The sequence below is a fragment of the Lonchura striata genome, chromosome 24, assembly GCF_046129695.1.
Source record: "Lonchura striata isolate bLonStr1 chromosome 24, bLonStr1.mat, whole genome shotgun sequence".
NCBI lineage: Eukaryota > Metazoa > Chordata > Aves > Passeriformes > Estrildidae > Lonchura > Lonchura striata.
Genome location: NC_134626.1, coordinates 1,660,089 through 1,678,619, shown reverse-complemented (window position 1 = coordinate 1,678,619; position 18,531 = coordinate 1,660,089). Strand labels below are relative to the sequence as shown.

Genomic DNA, 18,531 nt, shown 5'->3' with positions numbered 1-18,531 from the left:
CGAGCCGAGCCGAGCCGGGCCGGGCCGGGCCGGGCCGGGCCGGGCCGGGCCGGACCGCGAGTGCCCGGTCGGAGCCGAGCCGGGCCGGGCCGGGCCGGTGCCGCCGCGGCAGCGCCTTCCCCGCCTGCTGGAAGAGCCCTCGGGCCGCTGCCGATCGCCGCTCGATGGCGGCGCGGCTGAAGCGCTGCGTGGTGCGGCGGCGGGACGGGCCGGAGCAGCACGGCGTGGCCGCGTCCTGCCTGCGGGAGCTGCGCGACAAAGGTGAGGGGGCCCGCTGTGGGACCCTCTAGATCCTGGTGTGGGACCCCCTAGGTCCTGCTGTGGAACCCTGTGCAGCACTGTAAGGAGACAGGTTCTTGTCTCAGTCACTGAGAGTTGCTTGTCTTTTGTGCTGGGGGTAATAAATGGCAATGCTAGGTCATTGTTCTGTTAAGTATTTTTTTCTCTTCTGCAGCTTGTGGTGTTCTGGCTATTGACAAGGCCAGGGAACCCATCACCTTGGTACTGGCAGAAGATGGGACCATTGTGGATGATGAAGATTACTTCTTGTGTTTGCCAGCTAACACCAAGTTTGTGGCACTGGCCAAGGATGAGAAATGGTCCAGCAAAAGCTTAGGTATGCTGTGAGTGAGGAAGCATGGAAGGGGAGGTGTGTTTGGAATACACCTAGTGACATTAGGCAGGGTCAGGTGGTCAGGAATGACCCGTGAAACTGGTGGCTCTTGTGTCAGACAGTGGAACATCCTGGCTCTCGGAGTCTGTGGATGAAGTGGACAGTGCTGCCGAGAAGTGGAAGCAACTGGCCAGGCAGCTGAAGGATGACCTGTCCAACATCATCCTGATGTCTGAAGAAGACCTCCAGGTACAGTGGAGAAACCCCCAGTCCCTGTCCCTGCATCTGCCCATCATCCATTTATCTCAGTAGAGAACAGACTCAGTAAACAAGAGTTCAGGCTGAATTCAGCTGCTGCTTTTGGCTCTTGGTATCAAACTTCTCTTTGAAGGGAAACATTTAACATCCAAGGATGCTCTTAATCCCCAACTATCCTTCACAGTGTGTTGTTCCAGTTCTGGCAAAAAGTTGAGATTTGGCCAAATGGCAACTCCTTCCTTACAGCCAGACACATATTATGCAAAACCACCACCCCTGTGTAACATGTCCAGAGGGGAGGCTGAGCAGCAAGCCAGGTCTATCTGCTCCAGAAGGATTTGAAGAACTCCTGTCACTTTCCAGAGCTGATTGATTCAAGTTTCTGACTGCTTAACACCTTGTCTGTGGTGAGGCATGACAATAACTGTCCCTTCTTGTTCTCCCCACTGTGCAGCCTCCCAAGTGCCAGGCTACTGCCTTTCCTTTGAATATTTCCATGCAATGTGAAGAAGTAGTGCTTTGCCATTAGTTTTCAAGATTTCTGTTAAAATTGCATATGATTCCACACCTCCTTGGATGCCTTTTGGCTTTTAGTTAAAAAATGCTGTCTGGTGGAGTGCCACTACAGCCTCTCGCAATTCAGAGGATTTGCTATGACAAGAAACTTGTGGAACACGCTTGGTTTCAGGAGGATTTGTACATTCTGTTTGTACTGCAATAAGTGCCAGTAAATTAGTTACTCAGGAGCCCTCTCAATGTTTTAAGGTGCTGATTGATGTGCCATGCTCAGACCTGGGAGAAGAACTTGCCCAAAGTGAAAGCAAAGTGCAAGTGCTGCAGGACACCCTGCAGCAGGTGCTGGACAGACGAGAAGAAGAGCGTCAGTCAAGGCAGCTCCTGGAACTCTACCTAGAGGCCTTGAAAACTGAAGACAGTATCTTAAGCAAAGTTGCAGGTAGGGGGCATTTGTATGCTAGAGAAGGAAGTTTTCAACTCCTAGCTGAATGGAATAAATAAAGTAGAATGAGTAATTTGATCAGCTGTTGTTAAATGGGGTTGATACAGGAGCAGTTGTGGTGTTTATAATTCAAGCATTCTCTGACCAGAGAGCCTCTCACTGCTGTGTCACATTTCTCACAAAGGCTGAAGCAGAATACTGGGAGAAAAGCTTAGATTCTGGAGTCTTCCTTAACATTATGGATTTCTTAAGTTCCAGCATGCACCTAGATTGGATATGTATTTTATTAATCTCACAACCATCAAAGCAGTTCAGGCTTGTTGGCTTTTCCTGTCCTGTTTGTGGGCTGTACTGAGTCTGCTCCTTTTCAGAGCCTGAGGCTGCAGCAAGGAAGGAGATGGATGTGGTTGACACAGGTACCAGCAGCACAGATACTTCAGCCACAACAGCACTCAGCGGCCAGGTCCTTGCTGCTCTGAAAGAGAAACGTGCTCCAGAGCTCTGCTTGGACAGCCAGGATCTAGAGGTGCGTGAGAATGACACAAACCATGTTCTGGCAAAGCTCTCCCTCCAAAAGAGAAGCTATAGGGGAAGCTGTCCTTGCTTCGGGAGGCTCTGATGTCAGAAGATAATTTCAAAGTGCTGAAATTTAATTAATTTTGCTTCCTCAGTAACACTACCCCTGACTTGGAGCTCCTCTGTAATCGACATTGGTCCACACACTCTGCTCTGTCCTCTGAAAAGCCACAAAATAATGTTGGGTTTAGTCTCTGACAAATCAGTCAGGTGTCTTACCAGCAAGGTTCTCTGGTTTTTTTTTTATATGGTTATGCATCTAGGTATGTTTCTTTTATACATCCCAAATCAAAATAAAACCTCCTTGTTTTGGAAAAAACTGTAAATATAGATAGGAAAGGAAAATCTAGATAAACTGTAACCATTTAGGAAGGTGCTCTTTGAAGCTGTGAACTTGCTACTCTTGCTTTTCCCTGCTGTAGAAAGTAAGTAACTGCTTTCTCTTCCTTTGAACGCCTGAACAGAGCTTCAAGCATTGAGTGTTTGCAAATTGCTGGGAACATCTCCAGTTCCAAAGTGCCTGGTTCCTGCTGCTGTTAATTCAGCAGAGGGTTGGTGCCTGAGGAGTCAGCAGAAAAGTCTGTTAACAATCTGTCTTGCTACAGCTGGTGTTGAAGGAGGATGCAGCAGCCCTGGCCTCGGCTCTGGGATGGGACAAGCAGAAAGCTGGAGCTCTGCAGGAAGCCTGTGATCAGGAGCTCTCCAAGCGCCTCAGACAAGTGCAGACTCTGCACTCCCTACGCAGCACCTCCAAGGGCAAGAAAACGCTTCCCTGGGGGGACTGGCCCAGTGCAAAACGCAAAAAATAGGACTGCAATGCTGTTGCAGTTTAGGTTTTGCTTTTGCATTAGGATCAATACAATCAAAGACACATCCTGGAACCACAGTTTGCTGGTCATACTGTGGTCTGTGGTCTGGCTATAGAACATCGAAATCTGGACATTGTCCTGAGGCTTAAATTCCTCTGGTGATCTGAATTGTGTAAGCAAAGGGATTCTGACTTTTTGCAGAATGCTAGAACAATGGTATTGCTAAGCACAGCATGTAAGTGTTCAGCTTTCAATACCTGGTTGGTAGCCAGCAGCTTCCATGTGATAATGGTGGTCACAGCTTCTGAAGCCCCAGGCAGTTTGCCTGCTTTGTTCTCCCACCATTTTCAGTATAAAAAGGATGGAGGCTCTCTGGAAGACACTTTGAGGCACAGTCAGTGATCAGGACAGAGGGGATAGCCAGCTGCTGCCTGGCTTTGAGCTCCTGCTGGGATCTAGGAACTTGAATTCTCACACTGATTTAATCAGTTAAAGTAAATTCAAAGTCCTTCAACTTCAGTGCTTTTTCTGTAAGGAACTTCTGCCTCTTGGATGCTGTGTATGAACTATCATATAAAACACAGCAAAGGTGGAAATAATTGCTTTGTAAGGCTGTGTGACAGAAGACTTGCATTTGGCCTGCTGTGTTATTCTCCTAATCATTAGTGTAGCATCATGATGTTTTTGTATTAACTGGCTTATTTTTAAATTTGTTAAAAGTATTTTTTCTAACATCAATAAAACCTTTTTATCTTACTGTTGGACTAGTTCTGATATTTCCACCACCTGCTATAATACTGATAAATACAGTATTACCTTAAGGAAAGAGGATGAAGAAATTGAACACACAAGTACTGTCTTTAACTTAGACAAAGTGTTTAGGCAAAACGTGTTCATCGTGGTGACTGCACCTGAACTCTCACCTGGCACAATCTGCTCTTCTTGTGCGAGAACAGAAAATGCATATGAAAAACATCTGACAAATGTGATGAAACTTCTGAGAAAGTTTTAGTAGGTACAGATGTATTTTGTAGCAGCATGCTAAATCCTCTGATCTAACACAGCTTTAAATGGCCCAGGGTAAATATTCCTACAGCACATGTCCAGGAGAACCCGTTGTATGCAACAGTTCAGCTTAATTATGGCACAGTTAGAGTTAGACAGTACAACTAATAAATATTCTAAACAGTTCAGTGATTTTAGGCCAATAAACAAAACTACTCAGGCTACCTTCAGGTGAAGCTACCCAGATGGGAATTTACTGGACTTAGGGGAGACACTTGCAGGCAACTTCTTTTTATCTGTTTTGCTTCTGCCAATATTCAGATTGTAACCTTACAGGCCGTGGCAGGTAAAAAGGTTTCCTAGTGTTAGAATAGGTACTTACTGCACGCTTTTTTTCTTGCAGTCTTTCTGTAATCACATGGATGGCTGTGCTACCCCTGGAAATCCACTTCTTTGACTAATTATTTGCATTCTTTGTACAGTTCATTTGCACTGAGTAAAGCTCTGCCAGTGGGATCCCTGTGGCCATGGTGCCACCTGAAAATGGGAATTACTGACAGTGACAACTACACCCCTGCAGTGCCACAGGGGGGGAACCACACAAAACAAGACAACAAGCGAGAGATGGCTTAGTAAGAACAAAATATTCAAAGTGTCTGAGCAAAAATAGCAAAACTGGAAGCAAGGAAAAAGTCGAAGAGAAATTTTTACTAAAGAAAGTAGCAGAATGAAGGGTATTGCACATACTGAGTTGTGCAGTGAGAATTGTCTATTTCAAATTCTTTATTTAAAGTATTTCAATTTTAATAACATACCTTTTGTGAGCAATTAAGGCACTTTGGCTGTAAGCTTACTGAATTCTGACAGACTTTTCATTTTTGGAACGGCAAAAATCCGATCGCATTCACCCGAAAAGCTAAAGATTCATTACTGGAGCCAACCTGCAAGAAGAATAGGCTCATTCTGGTCTCTCTAGGACAGTAAGAGAAGATGAGCTAAAATGTTACTCGAAAGACAAATCATGCCATGTTGGAATCTTCATTTTCAGTCACAGCTGCTTCTTGTTCCCCAGGAGTTCTCTCTCCCTTAGCTGCACTGGACTTCTTTCTCTTCTTCTCCTTCTGCTCCATGTTACTTGATGCAAGCTCTTCACTCTTCTGAGTGATATATTTTAGCTGGGAACAATAAGCTAATCAGTCCTCTACTGAGGGATTTCATTAATTCACAAGACATTTGAAAGAAATACTGAAGAGAAATTAACAGGGCAAATTCTTATTACAAACAAAATGAGAGACTCCAAAAAACATTTACTTTGTCTTCTCAGGCAAGTTCGTGTTGTGTATTTCAAATCATATATGGAAGGAAAAAATCCCCTAACGTAAAAGCAAAATTAGTACTGGAAGCACTTTTCATAGATCAACATATAGGCATGTTTTAACAGATTAGTGAGTTTTATCCACTGAACATCATGTAGATCAGCACAGGAGAGAATGCAATGATCCTGTGATCCCTGTTGGAAGACTCAGCACCTTGAGGCAGACTCAAGCTATTCCTGACCTTAGAAGGAACATTGGGAAAAAGCAAAGTGATTCATGATGTTGTGTCTGCATATTGCACTTTTGAACTTGGAACTTCAGCAGCCATGGTGCAAGGAGAGGACTGCTGCTTGAACTGCAATGAGATCTGTGTTACAACACAGTGAGGCAGAACGGCAAGAAGCAAACTAAGATGAAAATTTTAAAATCACTGGGTTGTGCATATCTACCTCAGAAGACAGTGAAATTGCTTATGCAACAGTTGCTGCACCATGTAAAACCTTCATTCAAAGGAATTGAGGAAAATTAAGGAATTAAGTTAGTTTTAGGAATTAACTGGTTTAAGAATGTTGTGAGACAGAAAATGCAGTGCATCTTACCAAAGAATTGCTTCTTCTAGCCAAAAGCTTCACATCTTCTGTAGTGACTGTGGTTCGTTTTGCATGCCTGCATAACATCAAAAAACACTACTTAACATTTTTGCCAACACCGTAAGAGGCCACGATCAAAAAGTACCTACAGAGAATTTCTATTTCATAATTTCACACACTATTTAAGTAGCCAACCAAGCCCTTTAAAAGCTTGAATTACAAGATGTGTTTTAAAGATTATCTAGGAGCTAACACAAAAAAAAAAAGAAAGCCTTTGTAACAATCAGTGCAGTGCATACCTTGCAAACATTTCAAGGTCTTTTGCAAAGATTTCTAGAGAAAACACAAAGATGTCATATATTTTAAAACACTGAGTGGGAAGAGATACACAATACACAAGTTATCCAAGTCAGTTATGAGAAGTGACCACAAATGGCTATTAGACACCGCTCGTACACAAGCACGTAGCCACACAATACATCTAAATGGTCTGAAAAATCGAACTAGTATTTCTTGTACTTATAAAAACAAAAAATAACGCAAGAGAACGCCGCTTTGAGACCGAGTTGGGCGCTATTATTTTTGGAGGCCTGCGCCTCCAGCGCCGGCTGCTGAGCAGACACGGAGCGCGGCGGTAACCCCGGTGACAGCAGGCACCCGGAGAAAACCCCGCTGTACCGCACTGCCGGAAGGTGATCTCCGAGATGGCCGCGATGCTCTGTTTGCTGAACTGCACGTCCTTGTCCTCCTCCACCTCCTGGCACAGGCACCCGACCGTGTAGTGGACCGCCGCCTTCAGCCTCTGCATGGAGCAAGGCCGGCAGTGACACACCGGCCTCGCCCCAGACACCAAAGCCCGCTCACGGCCGCCGTGTGCCGCCCGGTACCTGTGCGAGCACCTGCCGCTCCTCAGCGCCGGCCGCCGCCATCGCTGCCCTCACGGTTTCCCGCCCGCCGCGCGCGGGGCGGGGCGGGGCGGGGCCGCCGCCATCGCTGCCCTCACGGTTTCCCGCCCGCCGCGCGCGGGGCGGGGCCGCCGCCATCGCTGCCCTCACGGTTTCCCGCCCGCCGCGCGCGGGGCGGGGCGGGGCGGGGCCGCCGCCATCGCTGCCCTCACGGTTTCCCGCCCGCCGCGCGCGGGGCGGGGCGGGGCGGGGCCGCCGCCATCGCTGCCCTCACGGTTTCCCGCCCGCCGCGGCCATCGCTGCCCTCACGCTGTCCCGCCCCGCCGCGGCCATCGCTGCCCTCACGCTGTCCCGCCCCGCCGCGGCCATCGCTGCCCTCACGGTTTCCCGCCCGCCGCGGCCATCGCTGCCCTCACGCTGTCCCGCCCGCCGCGGCCATCGCTGCCCTCACGCTGTCCCGCCCCGCCGCGGCCATCGCTGCCCTCACGGTTTCCCGCCCCGCCGCGGCCATCGCTGCCCTCACGCTGTCCCGCCCCGCCGCCATGCCGGGCCCGCCCCACGCCGTGAGGGGACGGGCGGCCGCCCCGCGATCCGGCGTCATTGTCAGCCGCGTTTGTCTCGCCGAGTCACAAATCTCACTGCGTCATCTCCAGAAAAGGTACCTGCGACTGAAAGTTACGTTTTACCTCAAATAGATATTCTGCTAGTGACTGATAGCTGTCTTGGCAGGAATATACATGGCCAAAAATTAATAAAAAATTCAGTGTACACAGCACAAAATTTAACAGTTTGAGAAATAAGAAGGTTCAGACACACAGGTGACTTTTTAGATGTCGTGAGGATGACTGGCAGTAGCATTGCTGGGAGAGGATATAAAATAGAGACAACTTTGCACGTTGCTGTGGGTATTTTTAATTGCCCCGGTGGGAGAAGAGGCAAAGAATCAGGGAGATTTGGGGGGAGAAAGTGCAAGCACACAGCAATGCAAAGGGTTTATGGTAGAGCTTAAAACCGAGAAAAACAGCTGGAGGGAGAATGGTGACAGGAGCATAAGTTTTGTTTCTTCATGACCCATCCCACCAAAAGCACAGAGCTCAGTGTGACAGCCTGAGCACCTGAATGCCCAGGAATTAAATCTGTAAGAGCCAAACTGCTGTCTGCCACTCTCCATCTCAGCAATTCCTGAACTGCAGTCATCTCTGTCTTGATCCCTAGGAATTTATGCACTACAATAATATAAACCTAACAGGACTATAAATTCTTTTAAAGACTGCACAAAAACATTTTATCTAGTTTTGGCCAGCACCAGTGGAAAGAAAACACCTCAATACATTTATAACTAAATTTATTTAGTTATTTAATATGATACATATAGAGAGATATACATATAGGTATGAAATACACCCCCAAGTTATTACAAAAGTGTCCAAACACAAGTTCTAGTGAAGTACAGTAAAAAGTGATATTCTAGAAGAAATGTTGGAGATCTACAGTATCTGGGCTCTAAGTGGAACGATTTCCATTAGACATTGTAAGCAGAAGAGGACACGTTTCCTCCATGGCCTGTCCAGTTAGTATGGATAAATACCCCTGGCTTTGATAATAATTCATATGTATGTGCACCAAAGTAATCACGCTGAGCCTGGAATGAGAGCACACAGACAAACCAGACACACAAATGTCAGTATCATATGAGTTCTAGAAGGTGCACCTACTGTTACCTAAGGAGGAATAACAGAAGTAAGATTGGACTCCAGTATTATAACACTCAAAATGCTTTTTCATTATTAGCAAAACCACTGCAACAAAAAATGTATAACTCTACAAACCATTTGGGTTCAGAGATATCATTACTCTTGGTTCACAGATGGAATACAAACACACAGGGCACTGCTGCACCAGTATCTCTGGTGTTCTTTATCCAGCTGTCTCTAAGTGTTTCACTGACGTGAATTTCAGGTACGACAGAAATATATTAGGCAATCTGTACTGTGAATGATTAGGACATATTGCCATTGAGACCTTTACAGCAATGTTTAAATAACAGCATGATGAGATTTCAGTACCTACCTGAATCAGGTTGGCTGGCAATATCTCATGCCTGTATCCATCATAAAAAGAAAGTGCTGTGGTGAAGCAGGGCATAGGGATTCCAGTCTGCACACCAGTACTGATCACATGGCGCCAGGACTCCTGGGAGAGAGGAAAAGAGAGGGGAAAGGAAAGGGATCAACGCTCACTCACAGGTATGTGCAGGCACACAAACTACTCAGTACAACTGTGGGTGCTGTTTCACATTCTGTGAAATCCAATAACCAAGGCTGAACAAATTCAGCAGCAGGTTCCTGATTTTACATAAACCAGGTTGATCTAAAATAATGGCAGGTAAGACAGGGTTAACAGCAGGATGAGAAGAGTTGAGACATGCAGTCAAACCACAGCCTCAAGCAAGGATGCTGTTCTTTCACATAAACATCTCAAAAGCATGAACTCGGTGGGGAACAGGGAATGTTCTGAGCTCTGAGGCACATCCAGCACCTCTCACCAAGCACAAAACAAAGCTTGCCCAAGGGCCTAAGAGGGCAGCACTGACACTTCAGACACACATGGATAATCAATCCTCAGTTCAACTGTTCATCTGGTCTAGTAATTTTCATGGAATATTCAGATTCAGTTATAAGAACTATTAATGATAATATGAGACTTCTTTTTTGGCCAGATAGTGTGGTTTTAATTCCACCCATCAGCTCCATCCAAATCAGGACAGTGTTTGCACAGACACAGGCCAAAAGAATGGGTGGGTCTGGAACTGTTGTTCTGGGGCTACTGCAAACAATGGTGCTGAACAGAGCTTTATGGTCTGCTCAGCTGAAATCCAACTGCACAGCAGGCACAAGGCACAGGGCAGTGAAGAGAATGTTCACACAGGCCAGGCCTTTTTTCCTCCTATTATGGTCCTTCTGAATTGCTGGATATCTGCCTAAGGCTCCTCTGTACCAGTAAAATGGGAACCTTCAGTTTCCAGTCATAGCTTGGTCAGTATCAAAGAGAAAAACCATGACAGTCCTGGCTGTAAATTGTTGTTTTTATGCTCTCCTTTCCTGGGAACTTACCTGACAGTTTTCTACAGCTCTCTTAAAGAAATCATCCAACAGCAAATTCTGGAGCTCAGGGTTTCGATCAAATGCATCTTTGATTTTTCCCAGGAACACACTAGGCAAAAGTTAAGCAGGAATAAATGTCACAGCTCCCAACAAAGGCCCAGAATTCAAAACTTACAGTGCCAAAACTTGACTCAGCCAGACTAAGATTCCAAATATGACAAAGCCTAAAAAAATTTTCTGCACTTAAGCCACCAGAATAGTGGGTTCATCTGGTAACCCTTGGTGTTGTCTACAGCCTCTCAGAATCTTAGCAGCAGAGTAACTCCATGGATTTTCCAAGGAAATCTCTGGGTTTGGCAGCCAAGCACCTCATAAACTAAACTGCCTGCTCTTCTCCCCTCAGCAGCCAGGTTACTCCCTCATCTCAATTACCTTCTGATGATGCAGCCTCCCCTCCACATCAGTGCAATACCCCCGTAATTCAGTGTCCAGCCAAATTCTTTGGCTGCTTGTCTCAGCAGCATGAAGCCTTGAGCATATGAGATAATCTTGGAAGCATACAGGGCCTAAAAAAAAAAAAATCAAATTCACGTTCCAAGAGAAGTCTCACAAAGTTGAACAACAAACTTCATGGGATACCTACTCTGTTCAGCCCACATCTCAACAGGGATGAGTACAGTAGCAACATTCCAGTTATTTGAGCCCCAAAATAGCCTTTCTCATTGGAAAGTTTGGTTTCAACAGAGAGAGCAATACCAGGCAAAGGCAGGAGTGTTGAGGGGTGAACAAGCTCCTGTGTATGAATTATGATTTCTGTAACCCATGTAGTTGACTCTCCCCTGTAGTTTAGAGTTGAATTCCTTCTGGATCCTTCCTAACCTTCCTTTGGTTAGGAATGGGTCATATTATGCTTTGTGGGCATCACGAGACAATGCACAGTGCTGAAAGCAGGAACCAGTTCTCATGAAATATGAACACAAGAGCTCCTCCCCAGGTTCACAGCATCCCAAACCTGCTCTAACCCTGCACAAGCACTCACCTTGCGGATATCCTCCAGGAAGGCCTTCTTGTCCCCACGGAATTGGGTCATTTTGGGCCCTTCCAGCAGCTTACTGGCCTGCACTCTCTCATCCTTGAGGGAAGACAGGCACCGTGCAAACACAGCTTCACCTTTGGGTATGGCAGCAAAGAGGAGATCATTAGAGAGCTGGGCATCCCTGTTCAGTCTGAGATACTCAAGCACCACAGAGTGTCACACAAGCAAAATAACTGGGGCACAAATGAATTACTCCAACAGCACTCCTGAGGGGCAACACTGCCACTCAGCACTACCATTGGGTAAGTCTTGACTGATACAGCTTTCAAATGATAAAGAAAAACGCCACAAGTCATCCATATGAAAATTTATCCTCAGGAACATTTACCAGCTCTCAATTTTGAGAATTTACTTAAAAATCTTTTCCTATTTTATCAGAGACAGACAGTGTTGCACTGCAATCTAGGGAACAGTGAGGCTGAAGACTTCACCAAGTACTGTATCATGCTTTTATTAAGATAAAAAGCTGTTCCTTAAATGCCATCTTACATTAAATGGATGTGCATTAAAATGCACACATGCAAAATAAGGGCAATTAAAATCAATAATAAATCACCAGGTTAACTTGTAAAATTAAATAAGACTCATAAATCTGGTAGTATTCAGAAGTCCGTAAGAATGTTTTCTAACATCACTAAATATCATCTGTCGGGCTGGCTCAGTGAGTTCCTAATCAAGCTGGTTTAAGCTGTACTTGTTTGCAATTGAAGACAGTATTGTAAAATGAGGGAGAAAAAAGTTTGCTTTCCAGGGTCTGATAGAATGAGAAGCAAGCCTTCATACTATCATTTTGTTCCACCTTTTGAGTTGTGACATATCCAAAAAAACCCAAAAAAATCCACACCCCAAAATCAACAACAATTTTTAAAAAAGAGTGAGTAATGTTTTCACAAGACTCTGAATCCTCCCTACAGCAGGAGGACATATCTCACCTAAATCAGAATAGGCTAATTTCCATTTCTGCAAAAACTTCCTTCTGCAGTGGGGAGGAGGAGCATGGTAGGAAAATCAGGAAAAAGCAGGAGTAGCATGACTCTGCTTTCACAAGCAGAAGTTTGCAAGTCATGCTCATGCAGTAAAACCACAGAGCAACTGCCCTGAGAGCGGCCACGTTTGCACAAGGACTATGGCACACACTTCCCTATCAGCTCAGCATTACCTAACAGTGCTCCCTGGCACTGCAGCGCACTCATCAGGGAGTGTCTCCTCCACCCTTGATCTTTGCAAGCACCCCAAAGAGGAGAACATTAGCAGAACAAGCAGGAAACACTGTTTCAAACCTGGAACTGAAGGACTACAGGAGTGGTAGAACATTAAAACCATTTAGAGAACTGTTTTGCTGCTGGAATGCAGCCATGTTTCTTTGACAGCTACACTCCAGTTACTTTCTTTCAGCTACTGAATATAATTATTCCGATGCTCAGGATTTGACCAGCCAGTACAAAGGAAAAAGAGGTAGAGAGAGCATGGAAATGAAAGCAAATCTGAGAGCAAAGAAACTTTTGACTCATTTAATTTACTCAATAGGAAGGTTGCTCTAGACCTGAGTATTAGGACACTCTAAATCTGTTGCTGATGTGTTCCAGCTCCTCTGTATTACAACACTATGAGCACAACACTTAATGTTCCCCTGAAAATCTGAGTCCTCACAGCACCACAAACACCACAGACACAGGTGTGACAGCAGGACTGCCAACATTGAAGGAACAGGGTAAAAACAAGCCCAGCAAAAAATCCCAGGAACAGCTATCAGAGCAGAAAAGCTGGAACAGCTAAACCTACAGGAGCCTCTTCTGCCAGCCCAGCCCTGCTGTGGGCTCACTTCTGAGACTGTATTTTCCCCTGCTCCTTACTGTGATGTGGTACATGGGGGTAGGAAAGATAAAAGCACCAGTTACCGATGAGCGTGACCGGGACTCCGTATTCCAGGGCAGAAATGGCCGTCCACTTCCCTGTGCCTTTTTGCCCTGCACTGTCCCTGATCTTTGGGAGGAGGTATTTGCCATCACTGTCTTTGAATTTGAGAATATTGGCTGTGATTTCAATCAGGAAAGAGTCCAACTCTGTCTTATTCCACTCCTGAAATACCTGAAAAAGGAGAAACGTATATACATATTCATACACACCACAATTTGCTATGTCTCTATCTTTTAATTGATTAATGTATATCCTTTGCCTGCTTGATTACAATGCTCAGTGTTTCACTAGCTCCTTTCAGGCAAGGAAGCTCACATCTCTACACATGAAGGTGCTTCCTGGAGGGAAATCAACTGTAGCATGGGAAGAGGTTTAGACAACTTCTGTAAGCATTCAGCTGTCTGTGCTCACTGCTCCTACCTCATGTAAAGCTCATGAGGAATACTGTGCCTCACTCTTGCAGGAGGCTTGTCAGAAAAATTCATTTCATGTACATGCAGCAGCTTTACCCAAGCCCAGCACCTCACCAGTGGCAGACAGACACCATGGCACAAAAAAAGGAAAGCCGTTAAAAACTGCAAATCACCTTTGCCATCTCATCGTGCTCCATGCTCAGCACATCTTTCATCAGGTGATAGGCCTCACAGATCAGCTGCATATCTCCATACTCAATCCCATTGTGCACCATCTTCACAAAATGTCCAGCTCCTTCATCTCCCACCTGTTCGGAAACATCCAAAAATCTCCTCAGCAACAGCATCGTCATCACTTCCAGTGTTTAATACCTGCCCGTGGCTTCCTTCTGCCTACAGGAAGGAATCAAAGACAGTGCTGACTGAAACCAGTGGGTCACAGGTCCATTTAGCTCCCCCAGCACATGACCCAGCCACAAAACTTTGTCTTTCCATTGCATGGTATGAGTTATCAAAGGTGGTAGATTGGAAATGAACACAGCCAGAAAATCAATCACTGATGGTGCTGTGTTTATTGTGGGCAAAAATCCATGAGCTTCGGCAAGCAAAGGGCCTAAGCACAGATCTAACCCCAAGTTAGGGTCAGTATCAAACGACTATTTACCCAGTCACAACAAGGTTCCCCAGATCCCACTTTAGCAGCAATGCTTTGAAATATGGTCTTGATGTGGGGCCTGTGGGGAGAAAGAATACACCTTAGCAGCCAGGCAGGGGATACAAACACCACACAAGAAAACAAATAAAATCTACCAGGATGATGCCTCCTTCTGTAACCTCCAAAAGGCAGCCTGGGCTGAGGGTAGCTGGCAGGTTGATAACCCATCCACACAGCAATGTCATTTAGATAAGTTTTTCCCAGCTAGACATTGGAACAATAAAATCATGCTTCCAACACTATGGACAAGCGTAATGCACTTCAAGGAGCCCAAATACCCTCTCCATCTGAACACAGAAGCTGTCCTTACTTAGCTGATCAAGGCAAAAGATGATCAGGCAGAAACTTACTGTTGTGGATGGCTTTGTGCTATCAAATTGGAACAGGCTGATACAGGTATGAAACACTAATGCAAATGGACAGGGACTCAAGAGATACTAAAGCTCGCTTAAAGCCTACACACACCTTGTCTTTCCACATCTATACAGAGAATGGGCAACCAGGGATAAAACCTAGAATGAGCATTGATGTGCAGTCCTTTACTGAGGCATGAGTACAAAACGGCACAGCAGCATGCAGAAACTAGCAAATAAATTTATGCATTCAGTAGTAGTACAAATATGTACTGAAGTTCCTTTTATAATGTGTCACTACAGGACCATTTGCTGCTGCCATAGTTTGCAGCTTCCCAAGTGTGTACAGCCTCAAAAGAAAAAAACAAGAAATAACACTTGTTTAAAATCTAAGCAAAGTTCCCTTCTCCCTTCAGATGTCTGTAGGCCCTACTTTTGCCTGTGGATTCCTGGAAGAAAAGCCTGCCTTTGTTCTGCCTTACATGAAGGCTTAACACTGCCCCATGACCCCAGCCAGGTTGAGAAATCTGGAGCCTTGAGGAAGTGAGATGGCAACATATCTTGTTCTCTCCACACCCACACCCTCCTCTTTCCCTCCCTCAGTGCACAATGTGAATTGTTGCAAACCATTCTGAACAGGAAAATATAGCAGTTCATGCTTACCAGGCTTCCTTGGCTCCTCCTGGCATGAGAGAAGGTCCGTATCTGGCACCCTCCTCCCCGCCACTAACTCCACTTCCCACAAACAAGATGCCCTTTGCCTGTAGCTCCTTACAACGCCTCTGGAACAAAGAGCAGAGCAGCACTATTTAATTTCCTTTAATGCCAGAGCCTTACACACAAAGGCTAGCAATTCAGATGTAAAATTAGGTTTTCAGTTCTGCTTTGGATGTGCTAGAAGCCAGCCTCAAGAAAGCTTGTTCATATACCAAAGTGAGCATTAGGAAACTTCCTGTTGCTTTGGCTCCTTGCAAAAGTGACATGGTGAAAAAACCAGTCCTTATAAGCACCAAATAGACATGAGCAGCACTGAGGCCAGAAAAGGCTTGGAATTAGGTGACACATACTGTGTGAAGTTGTGGGGGAGGCAGATTAGGCCCAAGGTGGAGTTGCTGAGTTCATTGCAGAGTGAAGGTGCAAGCACAATAAAATCTAAGGGCAAGTAATTACCTCTGAGCCAGAGAGAGGCACAGGCCGAGATCCCCAGGGATCGACCCTCACTGAGCTTTTCACTCTGGCATGGCCAGCTCACTTATCCAAGATCAGGATGTCAGAGCAGGAACACAAACTTGAGCACCTCTTCCAGACTGAGAAATACCAATCTGAATGCAGTATTTTCACATGAGCACCCCAGACAGGCTAATGTAGCTTCTGTAACTTCTACAGTTACAGCCTGTTCACAAGCAGATAATTACTCTGCTGCTTCCACTACCAAGACAGCCAAACCAGCAGTTCTGTCTTACTGGATTGTCCTGCAATCACAAAGGATTAAGAAATAGCAACAAATCTATAAATATCCTTAGACTTATAAATCTCCCCGAAAACTCTTTAAGATGGTAAAATTAAATTCTCTAAAGAGAATTCTTCACTCTTTAAAACACACTGAAAAAAATATTCTCTGGTAATCTGGGTAACGTCTATAAAAACATTCTTATAGTGCAGTGCTTAATTGCTTTTTAAGAGGCTGCATTATTTAATTTTGCAGAAATCAATTTGGCTTTTCCAGAGCACAGGGGTGATGGCATCTTATTGAGTGACAATTCTGATGATCAGAAGCAGAAAAGTCGTGTGCATTTTATTCATTCACTTTAGGTAGGAAACAGGCTTACTGTGGTATCTCTGTACTCAGAATTCCCACCATCAATTATGATGTCTCCAGTCTCCAACAATGGCACCTGTCAAAAATAAATCAGCATTTCAGTTTTATCCATAAATTCAAAACCTCACTAATGATGAATAATAAGAACTTCCAGAGGAAACTCCTCCAAAAGACAGCAAGAAGTCTCAGGTAGAATGAGTGTCTGCCTCACCAGTTTATTGATGAAGTCATCCACTGCACTTCCAGCCTTCACCAACAAGATAATGCGACGGGGCTTCTTCAGCGTGGAGACCATCTCCTCCAGGCTGTGAGCACCAATCACTCTGGTTCCCTTGGCCTCGTTAGCCAGGAAATCATCCACTTTGGAAACTGTCCTGTTAAAAGCACAAACCTGGGGGAGGGCAAGAAAACGTGTTAATAAAAACCACCAATGGAACAGTAACTTTAGCTCAGACTACAAATTATACAAGCAAGGTGCAGCATCCTGTGCTCTCCCACTTCCACCTTTGTGACAGGTCCAGGGCAGGGATAAACCTGAGCATGTCTTTGCAAGTGCCTCGGAATCTGTGGTTAATAGCAAGGCCAAGGCAAACTTCAGGGAAAAGTCATGCATAACTAACATATCAAGTGCCAGCTGAGTACAGGCATGCACCGCTGTTCTTCTCTGGAAACTGGACAAAGGCCAGCGCAGGTAACTAAAAGGAGGAAATAACACCCATTAGATCATCACAATTGCGGGGGGGAAGCACCCGCAAAATGCTCAGCTCCAATCCCATATGCTACTAGAAAGCCTTCCTAAAAAAATTTGTTTCCTCACTTACCACGAAGCCGTGGTCATTCATGTTCAAAATCAGGTTCTGGCCCATCACCGCCAGTCCAATCAAAGCAATGTCAGCTCTGGAATGTGAAAGAACAAAAGTGCCAGGGAAGTCACGAGCAGTGATCCAGCAGCAGCACCCGTACCTGTCAGGCTGTTTGAGCATGCCAGCTGCCAGGGCAGCCCATCCCTCCCCAGGGAGCAGGGACAACCCGAGTTCATTCCGTCAGCTTTACTGCAGCAGAGCACGGAACCGCGGCTGTGCGGAGCCACGGCAGAGCCCGCGGCGAAGAGCGCAACAGCGCATCGGGGCCTCCCAGCGCCCGAGCCGGCTGCAGGCGCGCCGGGCCCCGCTCCCGCCCCGGCCCCGGCCCCGCCCCGCGCTCACTCGGCCATGGCAGCGCCGTTCGGGTCTCTCTGCTCTCCGGTCTCTCTGCGCTCTCCGTTCTCTCCGTGCTCTCCGTGCTCTCTGTGCTCTCCCGGTTCTCTCCGGTCTCCCGGCTCGGCCTGCGGCGCGCGCCGCTTCCCCTCAGCCGTGGGCCGGGCCGGGCCGGGCCGAGCGCGCCCATTGGCTCCCAAAGCGGCTCCGCGCGCCGCCCATGGCCCGATGTGCCGAGGCCACGCCCCCTTAAAGCGGCAGCGGCGCGGCGGTCCCCGCGCGGTCCCGGCGCTTCCCCGCCGCCTGCGAGTCCCGAGGAGCCCGAGAGCCGCGCCCGCCCGCGGAGGAGCCGCGCCCGCCCGCGGAGGAGCCGCGCCCGCCCGCGGAGGAGCCGCGCCCGCCCGCGGAGGAGCCGCGCAGCTGCCCCGTGCCGCCGCTTCCCAGCGCTACGCACTCCTGCGCCCGCCGGGAACTGCGCAGTTTGTCATTGGGAATTATTATTAGGAATTATTATCAACTGGCTTCGACTCTGCCGCTGGACACTGTCCCAGCGGGCAGTCAGCCCCTCAGGTGCCCCCGCTGTTTGTCTTTTTGCGTCCAGGCCAAAGCTGACAAACCTGTCTGTCCCAGGAGGACAAAGCCGCTGCCCCACCTTCGCTCCTACCGGACACACACTTCCAGACCGTAGTGCTATTAAATTCTATAGTAGTTATTTTCTAAACAAGATGACCCGCAGCAATCTGGCCCATCAAGTTTTTGGTTCACCTTAATTTTGGGCACTCCTTCTTTCTCAAGAGCAGTCAAGATAAATTTCATTAGAGCATCAGCTTGTTCAGCACAGGTTTTAAAAACAATTAACATAACATAACATTAACATAAGATGCAAGT

The 18,531-nt window shown here is 46.6% G+C and overlaps 3 protein-coding genes across 4 annotated transcripts; 1 reads left to right on the top strand and 2 right to left on the bottom strand.

Annotated features, from left to right (window-relative positions):
* The first annotated feature begins 74 nt into the window (after window positions 1–74).
* Window positions 75–3,971, top strand: DFFA (DNA fragmentation factor subunit alpha). 2 transcript variants are annotated; one of them, XM_021529892.1, is made up of 6 exons: window positions 75–261; window positions 455–616; window positions 732–862; window positions 1,637–1,826; window positions 2,201–2,355; window positions 3,011–3,971. In XM_021529892.1, the coding sequence occupies exons 1-6, from the start codon at window positions 165–167 to the stop codon at window positions 3,212–3,214; spliced, it is 939 nt and encodes a 312-aa protein (XP_021385567.1). In that variant the 5' UTR covers window positions 75–164; the 3' UTR covers window positions 3,215–3,971. The 2 variants fall into 2 exon arrangements, with proteins under 2 accessions (XP_021385567.1, XP_021385568.1); XM_021529893.2 differs by having other exon boundaries at window positions 87–261; window positions 2,870–3,117.
* A 1,013-nt stretch (window positions 3,972–4,984) lies between these two features.
* CENPS (centromere protein S) lies at window positions 4,985–7,168 on the bottom strand. The gene is made up of 5 exons (XM_021529828.3): window positions 7,013–7,168; window positions 6,804–6,927; window positions 6,425–6,458; window positions 6,135–6,201; window positions 4,985–5,394 (listed from the first exon to the last, which is right to left on the bottom strand). Exons 1-5 carry the CDS (start codon window positions 7,166–7,168, stop codon window positions 5,239–5,241), a joined length of 537 nt encoding a protein of 178 aa, XP_021385503.2. The 3' UTR covers window positions 4,985–5,238.
* A 1,190-nt stretch (window positions 7,169–8,358) lies between these two features.
* On the bottom strand, window positions 8,359–17,857 carry PGD (phosphogluconate dehydrogenase). The gene is made up of 13 exons (XM_021529825.1): window positions 17,653–17,857; window positions 17,269–17,344; window positions 16,659–16,838; window positions 16,458–16,523; window positions 15,292–15,410; window positions 14,225–14,294; window positions 13,734–13,868; window positions 13,129–13,318; window positions 11,174–11,304; window positions 10,567–10,700; window positions 10,144–10,243; window positions 9,101–9,223; window positions 8,359–8,672 (listed from the first exon to the last, which is right to left on the bottom strand). Exons 1-13 carry the CDS (start codon window positions 17,658–17,660, stop codon window positions 8,553–8,555), a joined length of 1,452 nt encoding a protein of 483 aa, XP_021385500.1. The 5' UTR covers window positions 17,661–17,857; the 3' UTR covers window positions 8,359–8,552.
* Between the last annotated feature and the right edge of the window lie 674 nt (window positions 17,858–18,531).